The 23,495-nt window shown below is 36.6% G+C and overlaps 1 protein-coding gene across 1 annotated transcript; it reads right to left on the minus strand.

Annotated features, from left to right (window-relative positions):
* LCA5 (lebercilin LCA5) lies at positions 1 to 23,236 on the minus strand. Its single transcript, XM_034431861.3, has 8 exons — positions 23,220 to 23,236; positions 14,353 to 14,631; positions 12,804 to 13,330; positions 10,421 to 10,558; positions 6,933 to 7,029; positions 6,307 to 6,455; positions 5,338 to 5,476; positions 1 to 2,677 (listed from the first exon to the last, which is right to left on the minus strand). The coding sequence occupies exons 2-8, from the start codon at positions 14,546 to 14,548 to the stop codon at positions 1,890 to 1,892; spliced, it is 2,034 nt and encodes a 677-aa protein (XP_034287752.2). The 5' UTR covers positions 14,549 to 14,631; positions 23,220 to 23,236; the 3' UTR covers positions 1 to 1,889.
* Positions 23,237 to 23,495: the final 259 nt, after the last annotated feature.

Genomic DNA, 23,495 nt, shown 5'->3' on the forward strand with positions numbered 1-23,495 from the left:
GGGTCAGAAATACAAATACTTTAATAAAAAAATCAAGCATATTTCCAGAAGTAACTTGTACATAAAATATAAATATATAAAAAACAATTAACATTTACATATTTTCAACCAGTACAGACAAAATGCTAGAGTAATTTGTGTATGTAATGCAGAACTTGTAATTTCTTCTCAGTGAAAATAATTTTTTTAAAAAGAAAAAAACCCAACTCTTTATTTGTGCATTAAAAATGTAAGGATGTTTAGTTATTTCCAAAGATGTACTAATAACCAAAACATAATCCTACCATCTCGGTTCTAATTGAAAGCTGGAAAATATCGATGATAAACTAAACCTTGTGTGTGTGTGTGAATTCTGGATGATTATAGAGTAGAATACTAAAACTCAGGGTGCACAAAAGCCTTTTGTTTTGCCAATGTGTCACAGGAGAATGTTTCCCTAGAGTCCACTGCACTTTTTCTCCAAATGCTCAAGTAGCCTGGAGGCTAAACTAGCAGTTTGGGAAACTAACAAAACCTAAATGTTACTTTGATATTGGCCTGAACCCACAATTTCTGCCGGTAAACAATATTGCCTTAACATTAAGATTAACCAATAGTAATGAAAATGGGAAACATTACTATTTTCCTCTTACTTTTCAACTTAGTTCTGTGGTAACCAAGAGCCTTCCTCTTTATATTTCCATAGCTTTGAACCTTACTCTACACATGAATGTTTTTCTTGCCTTTAGCTGCAATTACTTGGGATCTTGTGCCTTAAGAGATAATCAGCATATAATAAGAACATCTGTTTAAATGGCTAGGCTATAAGCCTTGGGTTAAAGAATTCTGTACATTCATAGTAATGCATCAGCATCCTTCTCGTTCATTCATTTTCTCTGTTCATATGGAGCCTAGAAATGATGTTTCTTAGGATGAAGCAATTGTTTGTAGCCAAAATAAAAAACAAAACAAAGTGTAGATCTAATTATGGGCTTTAGGTCTTCAGGCTCAGGCTAGCCAATCCCTTTGTTCATCTTTTTAAATGTTTTTTAATTGAATGTTTTATATTGATATAGACATTTGGTGCAGCCCTCTAGGAACATTAGCATAATTACCAAACTTACATTGCAAAATACTTCACTTTGCTAAACAGATTATATTCATGTCAGTAATTCACAACCCAGTTATTGTATTGTAGTTTTTTAATAGAGCTGGCCAGGTACAATTAAATTAGAGGTAAATTTAATGGGCATATATTTTTTGTTTCCCAATTAAATATTATCATAGGTTTTCCAACAGAAGATATATGATAACGAATTACAACATTCTCTATATTGTCATCAATCTTTAATCAATTTTATTCTATGACAGAGGCTGATAAACATCTATTACATTTAAAGCAAACATTTAGGTGTATTATGCAAAACTAAAACATAAACTAAGGTTACAGGGACAATCCAACTTTTTCTGCAGTGATTGTTTTGCCTGCACCCTCAATTTCAATACGTAAAATTCTTCATAAAAGAAGCGCTCTCTACAAGAGATATTTAACAAAATGGTGGTGGAAAGAGGCCTTAAATGAGAAAGAATTCAAATTCAAAAAACACCCCCCTTTATTTGGATGTGCTAGTGAAATGTCAATTTGAAGTGACTGATGACAAATATGTAGAGAACACTATTTCCTTCTAAGAAGAGGGCCAAGTGATTCTATTAATAGAATTAAAATAAGAAAATAATTATTGAGTACATCTTGTTTTATCTGTTAATTGTCATCATTTTTGCTTAGGGCATTAAATAAAAAGTTGCATTCTTGATCATTCTCAAAGCTATATAACTTAACTTCAATCACTTTGAATTTATAAACTATAAACATACTAAATATAACTATTTACATATTTTACAGAATAAAATCACTGTAATAATACTTCCTCGATATCATCTTCTAAAGAATCAAGTGCCTTAACTGCTGGTCTATTTGCTGTGTGTTGCAATCGTCTTTGGGATATAAAGTTCTTTCCTTCACTAAAAAAAAGATCAGTGTCATTTTTAATGTTGACCATGGTTCCTTTAGCCTGAAAACCATTGTTTGTATTACCATCTTGTTGAAAATCATTTCTCTTAGGTGGAGTGATTGTATTGACATTGCTACCAAACAGCTGCTCCATTAAATTAGGCTTTCTCTCTTTCTTAGTATCAAGACCTACATTTTCCTTAGTGAGTTCATCTAAGAAGTCAATTTTTTGATTAAGCAAGCTTGGCCTCCCTGACCCTTTCCCAAAGGAAGGTACATAACTACCAAATATCAAGTCGTTGCTTGTACGTGTGATGTCTGTAGACTGCGGTTTCTGGATTTCTTCTTTGACAACTGTACTAAAGCGATCTGGTTCTGGCAAACCATTAGACACTTTCTCTATTGTCTCTGACAATTGCTGCAGTTTCTTATTTTTTTCCAATGTATAAGGTACAGTGACAGTATCTGTTGTAAGTTCTTGGGAATCTGTATTTATAATGTTTTGCATTTCCCTGTCGATTTCACGCATCTTGGCAAGCAGAATTTTTTTCCGTCTTTCCTCCTCTGTTCTGTCATGATTCTGTGTTCCTTTTTCTAAAATATATACTTCTGTCTCCATCTTCACTTTTTCATTTTCAAACAAATGACTGTTTTCTTTCTTTCTGTCTGATTCTTCTTTTTCCCATTCTGAAGGTTAAAATACAACAAATTTAGATCTACATATTGATTGTATTGACATTCACACATGATGCTAAACTATAGTTTAGTATGACATACCGGTACATAAGTTGAAACAAGCCAATTTTTTATCCTCCAATAGGGCTGAGAAGAAATACAGAACTTTATGCTTTCCCACAATTGTATCTTGTCGTCTAGGTCAAACAAATGCTACTAATACTATACAGTGGTTCTTAAAACCCTGCTGAAGTTTGAAAATGTCTGTATAAATATGACCTAAACATGACCTATTCTTCATACCACTCCTAAAACTAGATAAAGAAAATGCAATTAAATAAATCAAAAATATTATCCTTGTTCATTTATTCATTGAGCCAAGGCTACATCTTCATGTGTGACAAAAGTTCATTGGAAGGAAAATTATTGTTAAATAACAATTAAGTGCAATTGCGTAATTCAACATGTTAATTATTATTTACAATTAGGATATACTTGATTTTTAAATAATGCAAAGAGTAGTGTTTACATATTTCTTTTAAAGACAAGCAAATATACAAAGCTGGTTCTTTAAAAAGGCTTTCTATAATTATCCCCATGCATGTGTATGAGGAGAATGGACTTGGATGTTAATATTTCTATTGACTATATAAAAGTACTGTAATGAAAGGGCAAAATCACCAATTTCCATGGAAAGGTAAATAAACACACATCTACGAAGAGAATGATATACAAAGATTACTCAGTTCTTCAATTTGTATAGTTCAGATATGTAGCAAAATATTTAAGTGAAAGTTCATGGAGTCATAGATATCTAGTTCATCTCCTACATAGTCCAAAAAACCACCACTACAGCATCCCCAACAGATGACAATCCAGACTTTGTACAGATACCTCCAGCAAAGGAGAGTCCACCATCTCCCATAATAATTCCATCTCTTGTTGAACAACAATTACATTAGAAAATTTGCCCAGAATTTATTCTCTTGTACTTTAAACTCTTTGTGACTTGTCTCATTTTCAGAAATATCACAGAACAATTCCGCTCCATTTTCTACATCAGAAGAGTCAAAAATATGTGGCCCACAAAAATCCTGAGTGCATCCCGAACCAGATTAAAATAAAGTTCAGAAATATTTAACAAAATAAAATTAAAATACAATAAAACACAGAGTTCATGCTTTTTAAAATGAAATAATAATAAATTACATCACCAAGCACCATAAAACACTGGCCTTGCGAGATCCTGCACAAGTTTAACACACACAAACAGAATTCTTTATTGGCTAAGTGTGATTGGATGCACAAAGAATTTGTCTCCGGTGCATAAAGCTCACAGTGTACATATAAACAGTAAGTAATGTGTATGTGTATGTGTGTGTGTATGTATATGTATATATATATTCATACAAAGACAAACACACTGTATATGTATATACACACACACACACACACACATATATATTTATACTATACACAGAGATATATATTTCTTATTTCCTTAAGAATTCCACAGGCTTATACAAAAACCAAACAATGAAACGGTCTCAGTAAACTTAGTACAGTAAAACAAATTATCAAAGAAAAAACCCCATTAAAATGTAGCATGTAGCAATGCAGTTAAAAAAGTAGTCTGCTTCTGAATTGCCATCTTGAAAACGTCCAGAGAACAAGCACTTATCTTTTAATTTGAGACTAGATAACATGGGGATGGTCTGTATTTTTTCCAAGTGAGAGAACCACTTGGATTCTACAAGTGTGACATAACCTTCTTATTCCTATTTACTACACTGCCAAATCTACAGGTAGAACCATAACCAGTAGCTCTACTGCTGTTCTTGACATATGAGTTGGGGTGTATTGGGGAGGCAGGTTTATCTAGTTTCTGTGGTCCTGAGCCATTTAGGTCTATGGAGACCGCCATGATTACTGCACTGAGACAGGCACTCAGAGGAGATAGCAGCATCTAACAATCATTCATTTTAAAAACAGCTAGGGAAGTCAGTCTTCATTAGTACTTGGTTAGGCAGCCACAAAAAAATCCTAGAGCTGAAGGCTTGATAAGTGAAAAACAACCAGAAGAAGGTACTTTTAAGCCATTTCCGTACAGTTACCAAGGACACATCCCAGTAGTTACCAAGAATTGTACTCAAGAGAGTTCTTATCTTTTGCCTAGAGGCCCTCAATGCAATGTCAGTGGTTTTTAATTTGTTTCATCCAATTACGTCTTTTGCCTGTCTCTAATAATGTTATTACACCACTGTAATGACATTCACATCCATTGTTTTCACAAGTGTCTTGGCACCGGGCAGTTCCAAACTAGATCCTCAACTCACAAACAAGCAATTACAAATTGCTCCATTATCCCCAGGACATGTCCAACCTATCCCACTGGGGGTAATTACCTCCAGTTTAAGAACCACCAATCTATGTGATAGGATTTCGTTTCACTGTCCCACAACAATCACAGATATACTGTACAAAAAAAAAATCTTGTCCATAATATTTACTTATTGCAGTGTAAAAATAAAAAGTGTTCTGTTTATCATCCGAGAAGAAATAACCATTATATAAGAAATATAGCTGATAATAATTGGAGGAAATTGTACATATATATTACATAATGACATGTTCATAGATAAATCCTGCAAATGTAAACATTTCTACTTTACCTTCTCTTAGTTTATTGGCTCTTTCTTCCAGTGCTTGGAGTTCTTGTTCATTTTTTAGTTTCTCTTCTCTTTCTCTTTCTTGGCTCTGTTCCTGCTTGAAATCCTCTCTTTGTTCATTCCAATCTTTAACTGGCTGTTCCTAAAAATATAAATGTAGAATGAAAAGTTCTTCAAAAACCATTTGGATGAAATTAGAATGAATATTGTCATTTCAATTCATTTGCAATAAGTTCCATTAACTAAAAGTATCAGCAAATTATGATCAAAATACTCTTAGTAGAAAAAGTAGTGTATACTCCTTTCCTACTTAAGGAAGATGCTACTACCTGATATTCAAGATCCCTTTTAGCTCAGCCTCCATCTATTCCATTCACGAAGGATTTTCAGTTCTTAAGAAAGGCTTTTCAGGGATATGAGAAAGACGCTCACTCAAAGAAGCAGATAAAAAGATGCTGCCTGATTCCTCTACATGACTTTTATCTGGATTCAACTCACAAAATTTTCAGATTTTAGCTATCTAAAACCTGGGCATTCCTATATTTTATCATACTAAAACTTAGATTTTCAATTTGCAATTACAGGTAGTCCTTAACTTAAAACCAAATTGGAACCAAAATTTCCATCATAAATCCTTGTGGTCGTAAATTGAGTCGGACCAATTACATGATAGTTTTACAGTGATCGTTAAGTGAATCACATGGTCACTAAGCAAACAACGCAGTCATTAAGCAAATCCAGTTTCCCCAATCAATGGTTTTTTTCCCTTAAAAAAAGTGACAAAAAGGTCACAAATTGCAATCATGTGACTGCAGGATGCTACAATTGGTTATAAATGCACAACAGTTAAATGAATGGTTGTAAGTCGAGGACTATCTACTTTCACTTCAATACAAACTTTTCCAATGACATGGAGAGAAGCTGGTGAGTAAACAGAAGACAGCAAAAATGGAAATTACAGTTTCAACTCACCAATTGGAGATGCCCATCGTCTTCCTTTTTCTCCACTATTTCATCAGAAATGAAGTCTGGTGGCAATGGAAATTCTAACAGGGAAAAGTATCCAGTAGTCTGTACTCCTTTTGTGTTCTGTACTTCTCTTACAGTGTTTTTCTCAATAACTATAATAAAATTTGTGGCACATTTTAAATAGTTTTATTTAAATAAACAGTTTCAGGAATTTCATACCCATTTGTTTTATCAGTAATATGAATGACTTAAATGCATATCAAAAGAGAGTTCCTTAGAACATCAGTAATGGAATATGGAGCTATAAGAAGTCTGGAATGTTGACAGCAATAAAGATTTAAAAACCTCTTATTAATCCAATTGCCAATCTTCACACATAACAATACCATTACATTATAATTTATTCTTCTTTAATCGAGCTAAGAGTTGCTTTGCTTTAGTTTTCAAATGCAAAAATTAGAATAAAAATAGTTTACTTTTCAAATGATTAAACTAAAAAGTACAGGCAATGGATTCAATGTGCTAGAAATACGAAAATATTGAGAAATCGCTTATCATTGAGTGATATATTATTTAAAGTAAACCTTCACTATTTTGTATATAACAGTTAATATAGTACCAGTATTTACCTTTTTTTCTTGGTGTGATATCATCATGTTTTTTGGGTGAGTATTTTAACATACGATTAGAATATATATTTTTTGCATCTAATTCTCTCTCTTTTTCCTAATAAAAATAGAAACATACACATTGTCAGAAAACTATTATAGATCTGCAGGCTAAGGAAGGCTTCTTTTGAATAACTTTATGTCTATGTTGCAGCCCTAAATATGACTAATAAGCCTAACAATTTAGACAAAGCCGGAACACAATTTTATATCACAGGGATTCTCAAACATCATAATACCTTAACTGCCTAAATCAGTAACACAAATTTGTGTAACTCTACCCAAAAATAAATTTTAATTATTTCATTATGGTTAGGGTGGATATATGTCTATTTACTTTTAATAATTACATTTTGATCTTTATATAAAATAAAACTGCGAATCTTACACATTAGTAAAATAAGTTTGGATAAAATAAAATTGGGATTTAGTTTTGCTTAATTCCAAAATTTAAAGTCATGTTTTTAACAAAGATGATTCTTCTTACTTTTGCATAATTTCTGAAATCGATTATGAAAGCAGCCACTGTCAATCATTAGGTTAGTCCTAAGTCCTCAATTTACGACCACAAATGGGACTGGAATTTCTGTTGCTAAGCAATGCTGTCATAAAGCATGATTTCATGTGACCATATCACTTGGTGACAGCAGTCCATCATTAACCAAATTCCATGATTGTTGGCCATGGACCCAGCTTAGTCCAACCATTCTGGACATCTCCCAGCCCCAAACCTCGATAAGGAAAGGGATTAACTGTCTCTATCCATCTGTTTCCCCACCACCATCATTTCTGCTCTTTTGGTCACCCTTTACCCTAACTTGCAGGGCAGCAAGCAGTCCCAGAATGCATGGCTCAGGGGCTGTTTGTCATTCTGCAGCTCAGGGTTTTTTAGTGCACTGCAATTCCGCAGCTGCAAGAAGCCACAGACAATTCTGAAACCTAAACCACCCAACAGTGTGGAGCAAAGCTGCCATACCCTGAGAAATCCCAGCTGCCCTTGGAGTACAGTGCAAAGCCGCAGGTAACTCAATTTGCCCTAGCAGCATGGAAAAAGCGACAGCCGTCTCAGGAAACCTAAGTAGCCTCAGCCAGTTGCCCTCACCACCTTGCACTCCAGCATTTCCAGCTGACCTTCACCATCTTCTTGCTCCTGCTGCTTAAGCAGTAGGCCCAGCCTGGCCCTTTGCAAGGTGGCTGCTGACCACATGAAACCATCTTCCCCAGATCTCATGGCTAAATCACTGTACATGACCTTAGGAAGGAAGCCTGATGTGGCCAGAAGCTACCTTGCAAAAGGCTAGGCTGGACATACTTGGTTAGCAACAGGAAAAAGAAACGGCAATGGTCAGTTAGGGTGTCAGAGGCTGTGAAGGGCAAGGAGCCAAAAGGGCATAAATTGGGAGAAGAGATAGGCAGATGAGGGAAGCTGAAGTGCCCCTGTAGTTATAAGCAGGCTGCCAGGTGCTGAAATTTTATGCACCTGATTGGGGGCACTGCAACAGCTGTAACTTCTGGGACCAGTCATAAGTTTCTTCATTCAGTGCCACTGTAACTTTGAATTATTATTGAACAATTGGTTGTAAGTGGAGGACTACTTGTACATTCCCTTGCCTTAAATCAGCTTCTCTTAAAATGCTGCAGCTTGCAAAATACTGGTAGATTATACATTGCTTTTGGTGCTCACTCAGAACACAGCCATACATGAAATAACAACCATAGTATTTGCCCCTTCTTCCTTCTCTTTTGTTTTAATTCCATCTGCAGAGATAACAACAGTTCAGTGAGGACTTTTGTATAAAAACTTTTATCATTCAGGTATGCTTATTCCTCCTTTCAAAGGCAAAAAGTGGTGTCTTTAAAAAAACAAATAACATTTAGGCTTCATGCAGGATTCTGAGCCTTCATACACTTTTTACACTAAACTGGTAATCCTGCTTGGAAATAAAGCACAAGGAATGAACTCTCTAGAAACACCCTGCAACCTACATTCAATAAATGCTGTTGTATCAAAAACTGTAATTCAATTTCCCATTAATACCATGTTTTCTTGAAAATAAGACAGGGTCTTTTTTCTTTTGACACCGACACCCCCCCCAAAGAAGGGCTTGGCCTAATTATCGGGGGTCTTATTATTTTGGGGGTGCAGGAGGCAGCGAGTATGGGACAGGATGTCCCGTCGCTGCCGTTGCCTCCCCTCCCTGTTCTTCGCCCCGGCTGAGCGGCCCAACACATCCCACCCCACCCCAATGGCAACAGCTGCTTCCCTTCTCCGCCGTCTCTTTATCGAGAGGGGTGGCAGGTGGGGCAGGAGAGAAGCGAGATGTGTCAATCAAACTTCTTGAACTCGTGAGGAGGCTTTCTTTTACAATGTGTTTCCCTAGACACAAAGGTAAGGAAAGTGACTGAGCTTGAAAGGTAAAATCTGCGTCCCGCTTCTCGCCTGCCCCACCTGCCACCCCCAAATTGGAGGTGGGTGTCTAAGCGAGGGGCAGGAGCCCTGTCATGCCCGGTGAGGGGAGGGAAGAGAAGAGACAGCAAGGGGAGCCACGTCTTGCTCCACGCGTCTCGCTTCTCCCCTGCCCCATCTGCCACCCCTCTCGATAAAGAGACAGCGGGGAAGGGAAGCAGCTGTTGCTATTGGGGTGGGGTGGGACGTGTTGGGCCACAACACACGCGCCTTACCTTTCAAGTTCTGTCACTTTCCTTGCCGTTGTGTCCAGGGAAACACGCTGTAAAAGAAAACCTTATCGCGAGTTCGAGAAGTTTGACTGAACTCACGAGGAGGCTTTCTTTTAGAGCGTTTTTCCCTGGGCACAACGGCGAGGAAAGCGACAGAGCTTGAAAGGTAAGACCTGCGTCCTGCTTCTCGCCCATCCCACCTGCCACCCCCAAATTGCATCCTAAAGGGGGCAGGTGGCTGAGCAAGGGGCAAAAGCCCTGCCACTCCCAGCAAGGGGGGGAAGAAGAGACAGCAAGGACAGCCACATCTCGCTCCATGCGTCTTGCTTTTCCCCGCCCCACCTGCCACCCCTCTCGATAAAGAGATGGCGGGGAAGGGAAGCAGCCAGGCTGCTGTTGCCATTGGGGTGGAGTGGGACATGTTGGGCCGCTTGGCCGGCATGAAGAACAGGGAGGGGAGGGCATGTCCCCCCTTTTCCCCCCTCCGGCCTCACTTCCTCAACTCATTTTGGTTGCGAGGCAAGGAACCAGAGGAAATGGCAGGACCAGCTGCGCATTCTTGTAAGTAGTTGTTAGTGGTGGGCTTATTTTGCAGGGGTGGCTTATATTATCGCATGCGCTGAAAAGCCCGATTGGGCTTATTATCCGGACATGTCTTATTTTCAGGGAAACATGGTAGTTACATTTAACTATGTGAGATATAAAAAAAGTATTTTAGGTTAGAAGTTATGTTATAAAGATATTCTATGCTAGACAATACCAATTTTTACCTTTAGTTTTTGTTTCAATCCTTGGGCTTCCTCTTGGATAATCTTTTTTTCTTCTTGGGCTTCATACAATTTCTTTTTCAAAGAGTGCAGTTGTCTTTGGAAACTATTATTGCTAAGATCAAGCTTCTTCTCAAACTCCTACAATTCAGTATAATAGTAAAATCATCATGTTTTGGTAAAAATATTTTTAAAGGGATAAAACTGAGGGTTTGTATATAATTGTTTGTATAAGAGCTGCTGTGGCACAGTGGTTAGAATGCAGTACTGCAGGCCAATGGTGAAATCCAATTTTTTTTACTACTGGTTCTGTGGGCATGGCTTGGTGGGCATGGTGTGGCTTGGTGGGCATGGCAAAGGAAGGATACTGCAAAATCTCCATTCCCATCCCACTCTGGGGCCAGCCAGATGTGGTATTTGCAGATTCTCCGAATTACTCAAAATTTCCGCTACCGGTTCTCCATAACCTGTCAGAACCTGCTGGATTTCACCCCTGCTGCAGGCTACTTCTGCTGACTGCCAGCTGACTGCAATTTAGCAGTTCGAATCTCACCAAGCTCAAGGATGACTCATCCTTCCAAGGAGGATAAAATGAGGACCCAGATTGTTGGGGGAATATGCTGACTCTGTAAACCGCTTAGAGAGGGCTGTAAAGCACCGTGAAGCAGTATATAAGTCTAAGTGCTATTGCTGTTGCTATTCAAATACTTTTCTAAAACGAAATATTTCATTTCATCTCATGGCCCTTCTCAACCCTATCAAAATAAAGCTCACGATCCTGAAGATCGTGAAGAAGTGACCAGGAATGCTTTGAAATGTCTCGTTCAGGTTAAGACTGAGCCGAAACTGGGGCAGGAAAGTGGAGGCAGGAGGTGTGGCTAAAAGAAACAGACAGCTCGGTGTCAACAGGATTCAACCCATTCTTGGCCACTCCTGGGACCTTGCAAGAGAATATAAAGATGTATAAACTCATCACTGTCTCTTATAGAAAGTCTCAACTTCAACTACTCAAGAGGTACCAAAACAGATCAAAACAAAGTGCCTACTGTTTATCATAGGATTTGAACAGAGTTTCATGTTTTGTTCTACCTGGACAAATGCTCCAAGTAAAAAGGCAAAAAATAAGTTCTATCTGCTCTCTTTTCCAGCTCTGAATTACTGAATCCTCACTTTTTTTTCCACAGTGTAAATTTCCCCTAACTTTCCATTGCAATTTAGAGAGACAGCATATGTATGACCTTAAAGAAGAAATAACTTGATGACAAGTTCTAGATGCTACATTAGCAAACAGTATTAAAAATTAATTCCTAGTCAAGTAAAGGTTTTATCATGGTGATAAGGAGGCTAGAAGTAGTTGGAGACTTCTTGCCAGTTTTATTCAGTTTTATTCAGCTTTAATAAAGTTTCATGTTATCATTAAACATTCATATTATTCTACTTCTTTTTTCATTCGTTTAGACTCCTATGCTACAATTTTCAACTCATGGAGGATGGCAAAAAATAAGATCTCCGCTCCCATGTTGCCTGTTCTCTTGATATTTACTTTATTTAATCTTTTTAATTTAAGTGTTTTTATTACCTTTTTAAACTTTTATATTATTCTGTAAGCCTTCCAGAGTCGCTTAAGCAGTGCAATAGGAGGCATACAAATGTAATAATAAGTCAAGCAAAATTAAATCAATTTTAACAATAGCGCAAAAATATTATGTGCATAGTCCCATAAACTTAACCCTAAAACTGCATTATTAACTTGCAAACACAGAGTGACAAAGTAACCTTAGAAATTTTATCCTTGTGAGTTTGATGAATGAAGGGCCTTAAATAATGGAGGGATTACTAAGAGAAGTTTGGGGACTATTCTCACCAATAATCTGTCTCTGCATCACCTCTATATAATTCCAGAAAATTCCCATTCTCTAGGTTTTCTTAGAACATAGGAAAGCTAGTGAAAGCTACTTCATCCTTTTCTATTAGCAGGTACACAAAGCAGGCCTTCTATGAACTCAGCTCCCCTTTTACAATCTTAAGGATCCAATTAAGGATTCTAATGAATTAGTATGTCAAAAGAAAAGGTGAAGTTAAGAATTTAATTTACAGTGAAATTTTATACATATTTAGAAGTATAAGGTCTGTTTAGAAGTAACACCCCCACTGTTTACTGGCTACGATTTTACATCTGTTAATTATAATGGCAATGTTAGTAAATAACATGTGATACTGGTTCTTTGTCAGATTCAAAGAATTCACACAACTAAATTGGCCTGTTACAGTTTAATTTTGTTTTTTTCTAAGTATGAGTGGCCAGTAAGTGTGTAAATATGGTATGCACCATAAAATGTACAAAATAAAATGTATCTTTTAAAATGCTTTATAAAATGGCTCTTACCTTATTTTTCTTCTCACTATCTTCCAATCTATTTTCTGCAATTGCCAACTTCTTAGCCAGCTCATCACGTTCAGGGAGGTTCTTATCTTCTGCAAGTTTTTTCAGTTTTTGCAAACTACTTTTAACTTTGAATAGCTCTTCCTCTGAAGCCTTCAGTTTCTTCTCAGCTGTTTGTTCTCTTTCTTGGGTTTTTCTTAAGCGCTCCTTTAGTATTCTCATCTCATCATTATGCCGCGCCAGAAATTGAGAGATTACATTTTCTGTGTCTTCAAACTTATGAAGGGCTTTCTCATGTCTGTACTGAAGCTGCTTTAGTACCCTATTTTCTTTCTGCAACTCATCAAATTTGACATGCAGCCCAGTCAATTCATTACGAAGCTCGTTAATTTTCAGCAGCCTAGCAGAAAGCACTCTCTTTGTAACAAGACTAATATCTTTGGCAGGAGACTCCCTGGTGAGGCTCTGGGAGTAAAAACCCCAGCGGGTTCTCTTGCTGGGTGCGTATTTAGAGTAAAATTGCATTGTGGCTGCAAAGAAATACAACAAGGTTAAGATTACAATGAAAATGTGTAAAATCATACAAGGACTGAAATTTCTTAGATGTACAATTTCTCATAGCTTGCAAACGTATTACAACAATCTCTCAAATATTCACTTTGAAATCAGCAAATATTAACTCCTGAACCATTTATTTTTTTTAATCCTGATTTTCTAAAAGTCTTTTAAAAAGAAGATACCAGTCTAAGAGAGTTCAATATTTCGGCACAATAAAGAAGAACCTGAATTCTTCAAATCTACTGTAAAGTTTAAAAGCACTTATGGGTTAGGGTAGGAGAAGAGAGGCAATAGAGTTGGACAAAAGTAAACAAGGAGAAAAACTAAAAATAGATGACTCATCTCTCTAAAATAAAACTAAAATGAAACTAATACTGTATCTGGTGTGCAAAAAATCTGAATCATTTAATGGCAGTCTATCTAGTATCATCTGAGTTTTTGCAGCCCAAATACTATGGTAAACACTTTGTGACTAATGAAATATTCAGTCTGTAATTAAAAATAGACAAGAGCTTTGTCAATCTTTTAAAAGAAAAGTGAGTTATATTTTGTATTGTCTGTTCACGCAACATTATTGCTAAATGAATGTTTAAATGGTCATGATCAGTTGATCTGTTAACTGAGTAAGAGACTTAATACCTACTCTCTCTACTGTCTTGTATCTAAGATGCTATATTTTGAGGTGAAGAAAGGAGATACTTATAACTGACTAAATTCGATCAATACATATAATTACAAGAATAAAAGTGTGTTCCAATTTAATTACAAAGAAAAAGCAAGCCAGGGTACTTTCTGTTGAGTAAATTGTACTTTTTTATTTTAAAACCTAAATGTTAATTTTTATTACAAATGTCAGCTCAGCTTTGAAATATGGCATATTTCAAAGGAAATGATCTTATTTTCATATAAGATTATATGTATCATGGTGTTTTCATTTAACACCATGATACATACAGACACACACATAATAAATTGTGTTTTGCCAACTACTTACCATGATAATCTGCATGGCTTTTCAGGTTCTGTATTTTATTGCTTCTATTTACAGTTTGTGTAGACTGAGTGCTGATGGTTGGAGACTGATCAGAAGCATGAGTTGAATCATCATCCGAGTAATATGAATTACTGCTTTTATCACTGTCTGATTTTCTGCTATGCCCAGAATCCACACTCTTTCCTCCTTCCTCCATTACAAGAAACTTTTCCTCAAATAGTCATTTTCCAGATGAAGGCTCATTACAGGGTCACTACTGGCTTCTTGTCAATTCATTACCTAAGTTTAGAAGAGTTGCTGACATCATTTTGGCAATCAATATTTCTCATGTATCTTTCAATCCGAATTCAAAGAAGAAAATGGAAGCTGATTATAATAACCATTTTAAAATGAATGATAGTGGCCAATAATTCTTCCATTTAATGTTTAATTAAGTCTTACTTATGTACATTTGTGAAATGAACTTCTGCAGATTCAGAGTTTGTTAATTATAACTGATGTTACACATTACCATTTTATCATTACTGGTAACACAACAGAGGAATTTCTTCAAAGAAAAATATTAAAAAGCATATGCAGAAGGGCAGAACATCACTAGAAAAAAATACTTAATAATAAATAATTCCAAAGAAATAGATATATGAATAAATCATGTTCAATATGAGAAAATTCATAATTTTATCAATTATTAATTTCTAAATACATGAAAGTCCTTTGATTTGAACATAGCCAACCATTTTTAAAGTTAAGCAAATATTTAAGATGCTCTCAACTAGTTGTTTTGTTCAGTATTTTTAAGCATCATCACAGTACAGACAAATCTAACAAAAATGTGTTCTTACTAAATCAGACCAAGCTTAATCTACACAAAATATTCTTTCAAAATGACTAATTATAGGACATGCTGCTGCTGCTGAATCCTTCATATTTCCAGTAATTCTAACTTTTATTTTATCTAGAACATAGCCTTCATACTTTTTATCATTGGTAGACTTGTTTTCCCCAAATTTGTCTACTCAAAATCTTTAAAAAATAAATCTAATTATGAACAGGACTATTTTTATAGTAGTATATTATATAAAATAGATCATGTAAACTTCTGGTACTCAGTGGAGAAAATACTGAACAATGAACCAATATTTTGATTTCCTTTATGGCAACATACAGTCTTTCATGTTCTTTCATTCTAATGAGAAAGAAGACTCTCCATATTGTTTAGCATATGGAAGTTTGCTATATTATATTTTAGTCACCAAAACTAAATGTCTCAAAGCATAAACTGTCCACCTATGGCATTTTATCTCCATCCTTTGCCGCTAACTCTAAATATCATTTGTTCATTTCATTAGTATAATGTGCAATTTCCTATCTTTAAGTGAACGGATGTGCATCTTCTCAGTTTAATGTTCCTTCTCAAGTCAGATGTAAATTTAACCATGAAATTGTGAAATTAAAGTCACCTTTATAGAAGCTACCATTTTTGCTATAATTCTGATCTCATTTAATCTAAAACGACTTCAATAAATCTCCACAGATGCCTTTTGGAACAAAAAATAAATAAAAAAAATAAAAAGGGGCATGCATAAGAGCACTAGCGTGCCTACCGTCCCTGTCCTAATGTTCCCTTTAATTGTATTCTTTTTATGTATTCAATTCATGCTTATATATATTATCTAATATGTACTCAACAAAATAAATAAATTCCTGCCTGTGGCATGATTATTTCAACTTTAATGTTCATTTGACAAAATAAGAAAATGGAAGCTGTAATTAAAGAGAAATTGAGTAGAATTAACAGGACTGCCTTCCACAGTAAGTATATCATATAGAGATGAAAAACAGATACCTGAATTTTAACACATCACTGTAGATTGCAATGGAAAAAAGTGTTTTCAAATTGAGGAATTCATAGTAATTTGGAGTAGTCACAAACTGATACATATGTATATGTCTCATTTCAATTTACAAATGCAGCTTAAGAAAAATTGCAGAGTTATAATAAGTATCTCTTAACAAAATTTTATGTAGGAATGTATTTTTTCCACATTTACATTTACTGAACAAACTCAGAAATAATGTTTTAACATTACTGTTGTAATTCTAGGCCAATTTTTTTCTGATAAGTTCTACTGAATTTAATGGGATGTACTTTTGATTATGCCAACATAAAGTATCAACCACAAAGCAAAAGCCATAATTTACTAATAACTGAGGAAAGCTTTCATAAATAAAGGTAATGAGGCAAATGTTCTCAGAGAAAGGTTTTAAAAGTATAATGTTGTCCTATCTACATTTCCTTATAAAATTTAATTTGCTTTGAAGGTTGTGCTATGGATGTGTTTTCATAAGAGAGATTTTTAGCATTAACATTTTCCAGTAGAACGAAACGATCACATTATGGAAATATAGCATTAAATGTAATTAGTTGCTGTAAAAATGCCCTCAATTTGAGCTTGATTCCTAGGGACCACAGCCATGCAGTTTTCTGGGCAGTATTATAGAAGTGGTTTGTCATTATGTTCTTCCAGATATTTTTTTTCAATGTTCCAATGTAGCCTGCAACCCTAGAATTGCTAGGCAGTTTCTCATCCAATTACTTGCCAGGGCTGATCCTGCTTAGCTTCTGAGATCAGCAAGGGCTGGGTAAGTGGGTAGGTGCTGCCACCTGCTGAGGCAACTATTATAAATAGAAAAAAGTAATACTTATTTGAGAAAAATCCTTAAATATGTCTAAATTCAACAATAAATTCCTAAACCAGAGATATCATGCTCTTCTGCATATTTTGGTGGCTTGTGACTAAGGTATGCAATTATTTAAAAAGTTACTTCGTTAGTTCTTTTAAAATCATTTTATATTGCATTGAGAAATTCTTAAACAATAAGCACATATTTAGGAAAACATATTTTTCTATTCTTAATATTATTCCCTTCCTGTTTACTAGCGAAAGTGAAATTTACTAAGAAAATGCAAATAAATATTATCAAGATGAATCTCAAAAGAAGCTTCTGGTAACTTTTTAAAAAACGAATACTAATTGTAGCCTGACTATTATTAGTCAAAGTATCCTTCTAGAACAGGGGTCTCCAAACTTGGCAACTTGAAGACTTGTGGACTTCAACTCCCAGAATTCTTCAGCCAGCCATGTTTCTATGCTGGCTGGAGAATTCGAGGAGTTGAAATCCACAGGTCTTAAATTACAGAGATTGGAGACCCCTATTTTAGAATTACTATCTTTCTACAGTTTTGCAAATTAGTTAAAGTTACAAGATAATAAATATTTAAGAGCACAGCAGGCCACCCTCAGAAGAACCTTACCACAAACTGTGATTGGCCTGCGTTCAGTAATAGTTTCTTGCTGGTTCTGCACATATCCATGTGGACACCCAAACAAAATAGTTTTTTTTATTTGTTTTGCCAATAGGGAGCTGAGCACAAATATTACTATAAACCCCCAAAGACATAGGTCTCATGGGAAAGAAAGGGAAGCAGATGTGCTGGTTTCAATATCAAATGCACACTGATATCAAAAGTTTTTAAAACACCAGCAAGGACAACTCTGGGAAGGACAAGCAGAGAAATGAAGGGAATGGCTGTCATCTGCAAAGGCTAAAATGGGCCGAGACAGTTCTAATGGCTGGTGAAGATGTGCTGCTGCTTTCAGTTCAGAAAAAAAGTGTGGCTTTGGGGCCTAAAATAGATTAGGCAGGAGTTGTACTGCTGAAGGCTTATTAATACAAGTGTGATATAAAGTCCACAAAGTGTTTGAGAATACAAGTGGGGAAAGACTGCTGGAGAAGAAAAGGTCTGGCATGGAAATGATATGCTTGTGACATTCAGTGCATTTGAAGATAGGGGGGAAAAAGAAAACGAAAGGTCTTACTTGCAAAAGAATAATTAGCTAGATGAAGGCTGATTGCCCCTTTGTCTGACTGAGACAAAGGGAGCGGGATAAGGATAGATAGAGGGAGAGGGAAAAGATTGCAGCTAATACTTGTGCTTCTTCAACACTTCAATAAGTTAGGAAAAGTATTAGAATAAAGTACATATTAATTAAGCTTGTATCCTAAAATACACATATTTACATGGTTAAGAGTTGATCAGGGCTAACAACTGGAGTTCAGGAGAAAAAATTCTCTCACATTTAATTTTGAAAAGACTGTTTTATCTACCGTAAAGGGTAAGGATAAACCGTTGACAGTAGAATGTGGAGTAAGTTAAGTGAATACAAATTGTATTTGCAAATCTGGATAAAGAATTGAAACTGTTTTTGCTTTTATTGGTAGTCTGACTAAAGAAGAAAATCAAAATACTGTTTTGCACTGTCTCTTTTCAACCAGGTTCATTGAACCCGCAAATATACCCTGTAACACGAACCATATTATTACTGTGGCATTAAGAGTTTTGATCTATTTATTTAAATTTTCAAATAGTCTAAGAGCTTTCAACAATAATATTTATTGCCTAAATAATTTTTTACATTTTACATGAAATTAAACATAGTCTATCAGGCTCTGCCCAGATTGATACTCTGCCAACTTTTAAAGTAATTTCATCAGGCTAAAGAAATGTTAGTTTTAGAGACTATTGGTTTGAAATTTGTGCTACTTCAGCAATTATAAGGACTTTTACAATTAAAAAACTTCTTTAGCTATCATGAAACACTTTCATTTAATGGTACTATCCTTTTAATTTCAACACACACACGCACACAATTCATATCATCCTGAAGGTTATCTACATTTTCTTGAGTACTGTGAGAACATATTATACATACTTTCAAATAAGCTAAGAATTTTAGCTGCCAAAATAGCTTACCCCCCCTCCCCCCAAATTGGGTTGAGATTATTCACTGATAGGCTTATTTGAGAGTATATACAAGTAGTCCTCAATTTACAAAAGTTCATTCAGTGACCGTCTGTTACAACAGTTACAACAGCACTGAAAAAAGAGACTTATGACTGTTTTTCACACTTATGAGTGTTGTAGCATCCCCATGGTCACGGGATCAAAATTCAGATGCTTGGCAATTGGCCTTATATTTATGACAGTTGCAGTGACCGGAATCATGTGATCACCTTTTGTGATCACCTGACAAGCAAAGTCAATGGGAAAGCCAGATTCACTCAACAACCTTGTTACTAACTTAACAACTTCAGTGATTCATTTAACAGCAGTGGCAAAAAGAATTGTAAAATGGGGTAAAACTCACTTAACAATTGTCTCGCTTAACAACAGAAATTTTGGGCTCAATAGTGGTCATAAATTGAGACCTACTTACACTTTATCTGTAAGTACGGTATATAAAGTAGTCATGTTTCCCATATTTCTATCAGTACGCTGACGATACTCAGCTGTACATCTCCACCCCAGGCCATCCCAACAATGCCCTTGAAGTGATGTCCCAGTGCTTGGAGGCCGTGCGGATCTGGATGGGGAGTAACAGGCTTCGACTCAACCCTTCCAAGACCGAGTGGCTGTGGCTTCCGGCGTCCCGATATAGCCAGCTGGTGCCATCGCTGGCTATTGGGGGCGAGTTATTGGCCCCCACGGAGAGGGCTCGCAACTTGGGTGTCCTCCTGGATGCACGGCTGTCTTTAGAAGAGCATATGACGGCCGTGGCCAGGGGGGCTTTTCATCAGATTCGCCTGATTCGCCAGTTGCGTCCCTTTCTGGATCGGGACTCCTTACGCACAGTCACTCAGGCACTCGTCATTTCCCGCCTGGACTACTGCAATGCTCTCTACATGGGGCTCCCCTTGAGGTGCACCCGGAGGCTCCAGCTGGTGCAGAATGCGGCTGCGCGGGGGATTATGGGAGCGAGAGGGCGCTCCCATGTGACACCTCTTCTGCGCGAGCTGCATTGACTCCCGGTGGACTTCCGGGTGCGCTTCAAGGTACTGGTTACCACCTTTAAAGCACTCCATGGCATCGGACCTGGGTATTTGCGGGACCGCCTTCTGCCGCCAATAGCCTCCCACCGGCCAGTACGCTCCCACATAGAGGGACTCCTCAGGGTGCCGTCAGCTAGGCAGTATCGGCTGGCGACCCCCAGGGGGAGGGCCTTCTCTGTGGCAGCACCTGCCCTCTGGAACGATTTGCCCCCGGAGATACGGAGGATATCAGATCTCCGGGCTTTTCGCCGTGCCCTAAAAACTTTTTTCTTCCATCAAGCAGGGCTGGCGTGAAACCCCCCCCCCCCCCCCCGTTTTTGAGATATTAGATTTTTTAATTGTTTAATGGGTTTTAGTCGTAAGGTTCTTAATGTTTGGCCAAAGGGTATAATTCTTTTAAATTTTTAAATTTTGTATTGGATGTTTTTTACTTGGCTGTGCACCGCCCTGAGTCCACTAGGAGAAGGGCGGTATACAAATTTAAATAAAATAAATAAATAAATATATACTTGTGAATAAGCCCATTTCTGGATAAATTGACCAAAATACCATGAAAAATATATAATATGTCGATTATCCATAGGTAAGCCAACTGTGAAAATTAAAACATACAAATATTTTGATGATTAGCTTATCTGCGGCTGTGGATTTTTTCATGGTACTTTGATTAAAAATTTGAGGATCAGTTTATCTATGAATATATGTGTTAGTTTAAAATTCAGATAGATTTTGGCTAGATGGAGAAACTAGTAAAACAACACAGAAGAAGAAAATGGCAAATCACTCTGTATGAAAAGCTGCCAGTTGAGTTTGACTGATTGAAATTTTAATGTGTCTAGAATAAAATTAAGTTTATAACAGCTACAACAGCGTAGTAGAATTTAAAACCATGAAAACCTATTTCTAACCTTTCAGAATCATAGTATAATTTTTCCCTCATGGGTTTTATTTTCAATGATGTTCACAGTTATATAGAACATGATGTACTTCAATGTTTGTTTCTTCAGGAAATTGAATAATAAATATAAAAAGGGATTAAAAAGGACATGCCGCTTCACTTGTTTACTTTGATGCAATTTTCTTCCTACTTTACCATTCTGGCTATAACATTGAATTCTCAGGCTTCAGTTCAAGTACAAACTTGATTAAATTCAATGCAGTTTCAGTTTGATTTAACAGCTTGTGTACTGGACAAATAATACAACAATACATCAGTTCTCACAATGCAGCACAGAATTATTTTGCTCTCCCTAATGCTGATGTAATGACTTTGAGAGTATATGATTGTCATAACAAAAGCAGTATTTATGTTTTTCATATGCATACCTATCCATGAAGAAAATATAAAAGCCTAGTAAATGACAAGAAGCAAGTTAGAAAATATATTCTTTCTTTTTAAGATGTTACTTAATTGAGCAATAATTTAGCTATTTAGCCAGCTATTTTAATATATTTATAATGTATAAATATAGTAAGTGAAGATGGAATGTCTCTCAGAGTTGCATATTCTGTGGTATTTTTATAGAAATTTACTTGATAATAATCTTGGAAACTGATTTTAAAAATATCACTATCCCAACATTCTTATTTTAAGCCCAAAATAAAAAGTAATCACCTAAATAAATAAGGATAAAAGCAAATTTAATTCAGTCCACATTTTCCACCATGTTGCAATCTCAAAGGAATCCTTTGGGGATATTTTACCCCATGAGATATCATAATGAAAGCAAGGCCCATTTTCCTCTTCCTGCTAATGTAAAATAGAAGTACTTCATACTAAATAATATGGAATAATCCAAATCCTTTATGTATATTCTGAAGTAAATCCCAGTGAAATTTATTTCCTAGAAAGTCTGCTTATGACGATAGCATTTATATTATAAATGTAATACTTTAATGATTTGTATCTGATTTCCCACCACCAATTTCAAATAGTTACATTAATCAAATAGCAATCATAAAGAAAAAAAATTGCCAATAAAAGCATAAAACTGTTAAGAATTGTATATTCATTTGAGTGTACCTACCCAATCTGAACACACCTAGTAAAAAAAAAAATAATACACCAGTATCTAGATTTTCCCCGTATTATAGAAGATATTATATGTATTTTCTCATCAACCAGTTTTTGAAATATTACAGGAAGAAGAAAGGACCATCAGATAATTAGGGTAAAAAGACGATATTCTGTTCTCGTATTAACTTTCCATAGTGACCACTCCACTCCACTCCTCATCAAGAGACTTATGTTTGGTACTTTTGAAATATTAACATATTTTGGTTGCAAATTCTGGTCTCATTAACCTCCACTGAACTCAGTTGAGATTTGACTGCACAACTAGGAATGCATTCCTTTGCAAATATTTCAGTTCCTTGAACTATTATCTTTTAATTATCCTGGGCATAGGTAAACATAAGTTATAGAAAGAAAGGGGGGGGGGGGAAACTGAACAGCAGCTTTGACATGTAAGAAATTCCGTTTATGACATTTCTACTCCAACTTCACTTGTAATATAAATCGTGGTGTTATATTTCTATTCCATTTTCCCTCCAAGATATCCTTTCTTCCAACTTTTACTCCACAACAACCCTCCTGGGTAGGTTCGGCTGGGAGAGAAATGATTATCCCAGGATTACCCAGCGAATTAAGGGGGTAAAAAATGCATTAAGTCAGCTGGATCGGGGAGGCAACTGACCCTTTCTAGGTGCCAGCCACAACGTCCCCCCTGTCTATCACTGGCACCCCAATAAAGCTTCCAGGCTTTGGGGAGCCACCAGTCGCTTTACAGTGTATGAAAAGGAGGGCTACCAGCGAGACACCGAGACAACGCGACCGCCAAGAAACCTCGCCCCGTAATGCCAGCTCGCCCGCCCGCCACCCCGGGTTTCCGGCTTCTTCCCAGCGAGCCCCTCACCCTACCTGACTCCGGGGGGCTCTACTTCCTCCCCCCGCCCAGACGGAGCCGGACGGTTACCGGGGCTCCCTTAATAAAGGCGTCACCGCGTCACCAAGGCGCCCCAGAATATTTACAGCAGGTTCCAAGGTAACGCGGGTGAAGAAGAAAGCAAAGGGGCGGGGATAAGAGGGGGGAGGAGGAGAAGGAGCCTCTCAAAGTCTGTCCTATTGGCTGGCCGCTTTGTCAAAAATCCTCACCTGAAAAGCCAATCCCCGCAGTCTGATTAGTCCGGAAAGGGCGGGCAAGAGAGGAAGCGTGACGTTCTTCTTCTTCTTCTTGGGGTTTTTTTTTTTT

The sequence above is a fragment of the Pantherophis guttatus genome, chromosome 1, assembly GCF_059756535.1.
Source record: "Pantherophis guttatus breed Tessera chromosome 1, ASM5975653v1, whole genome shotgun sequence".
Taxonomy (NCBI): domain Eukaryota; kingdom Metazoa; phylum Chordata; class Lepidosauria; order Squamata; family Colubridae; genus Pantherophis; species Pantherophis guttatus.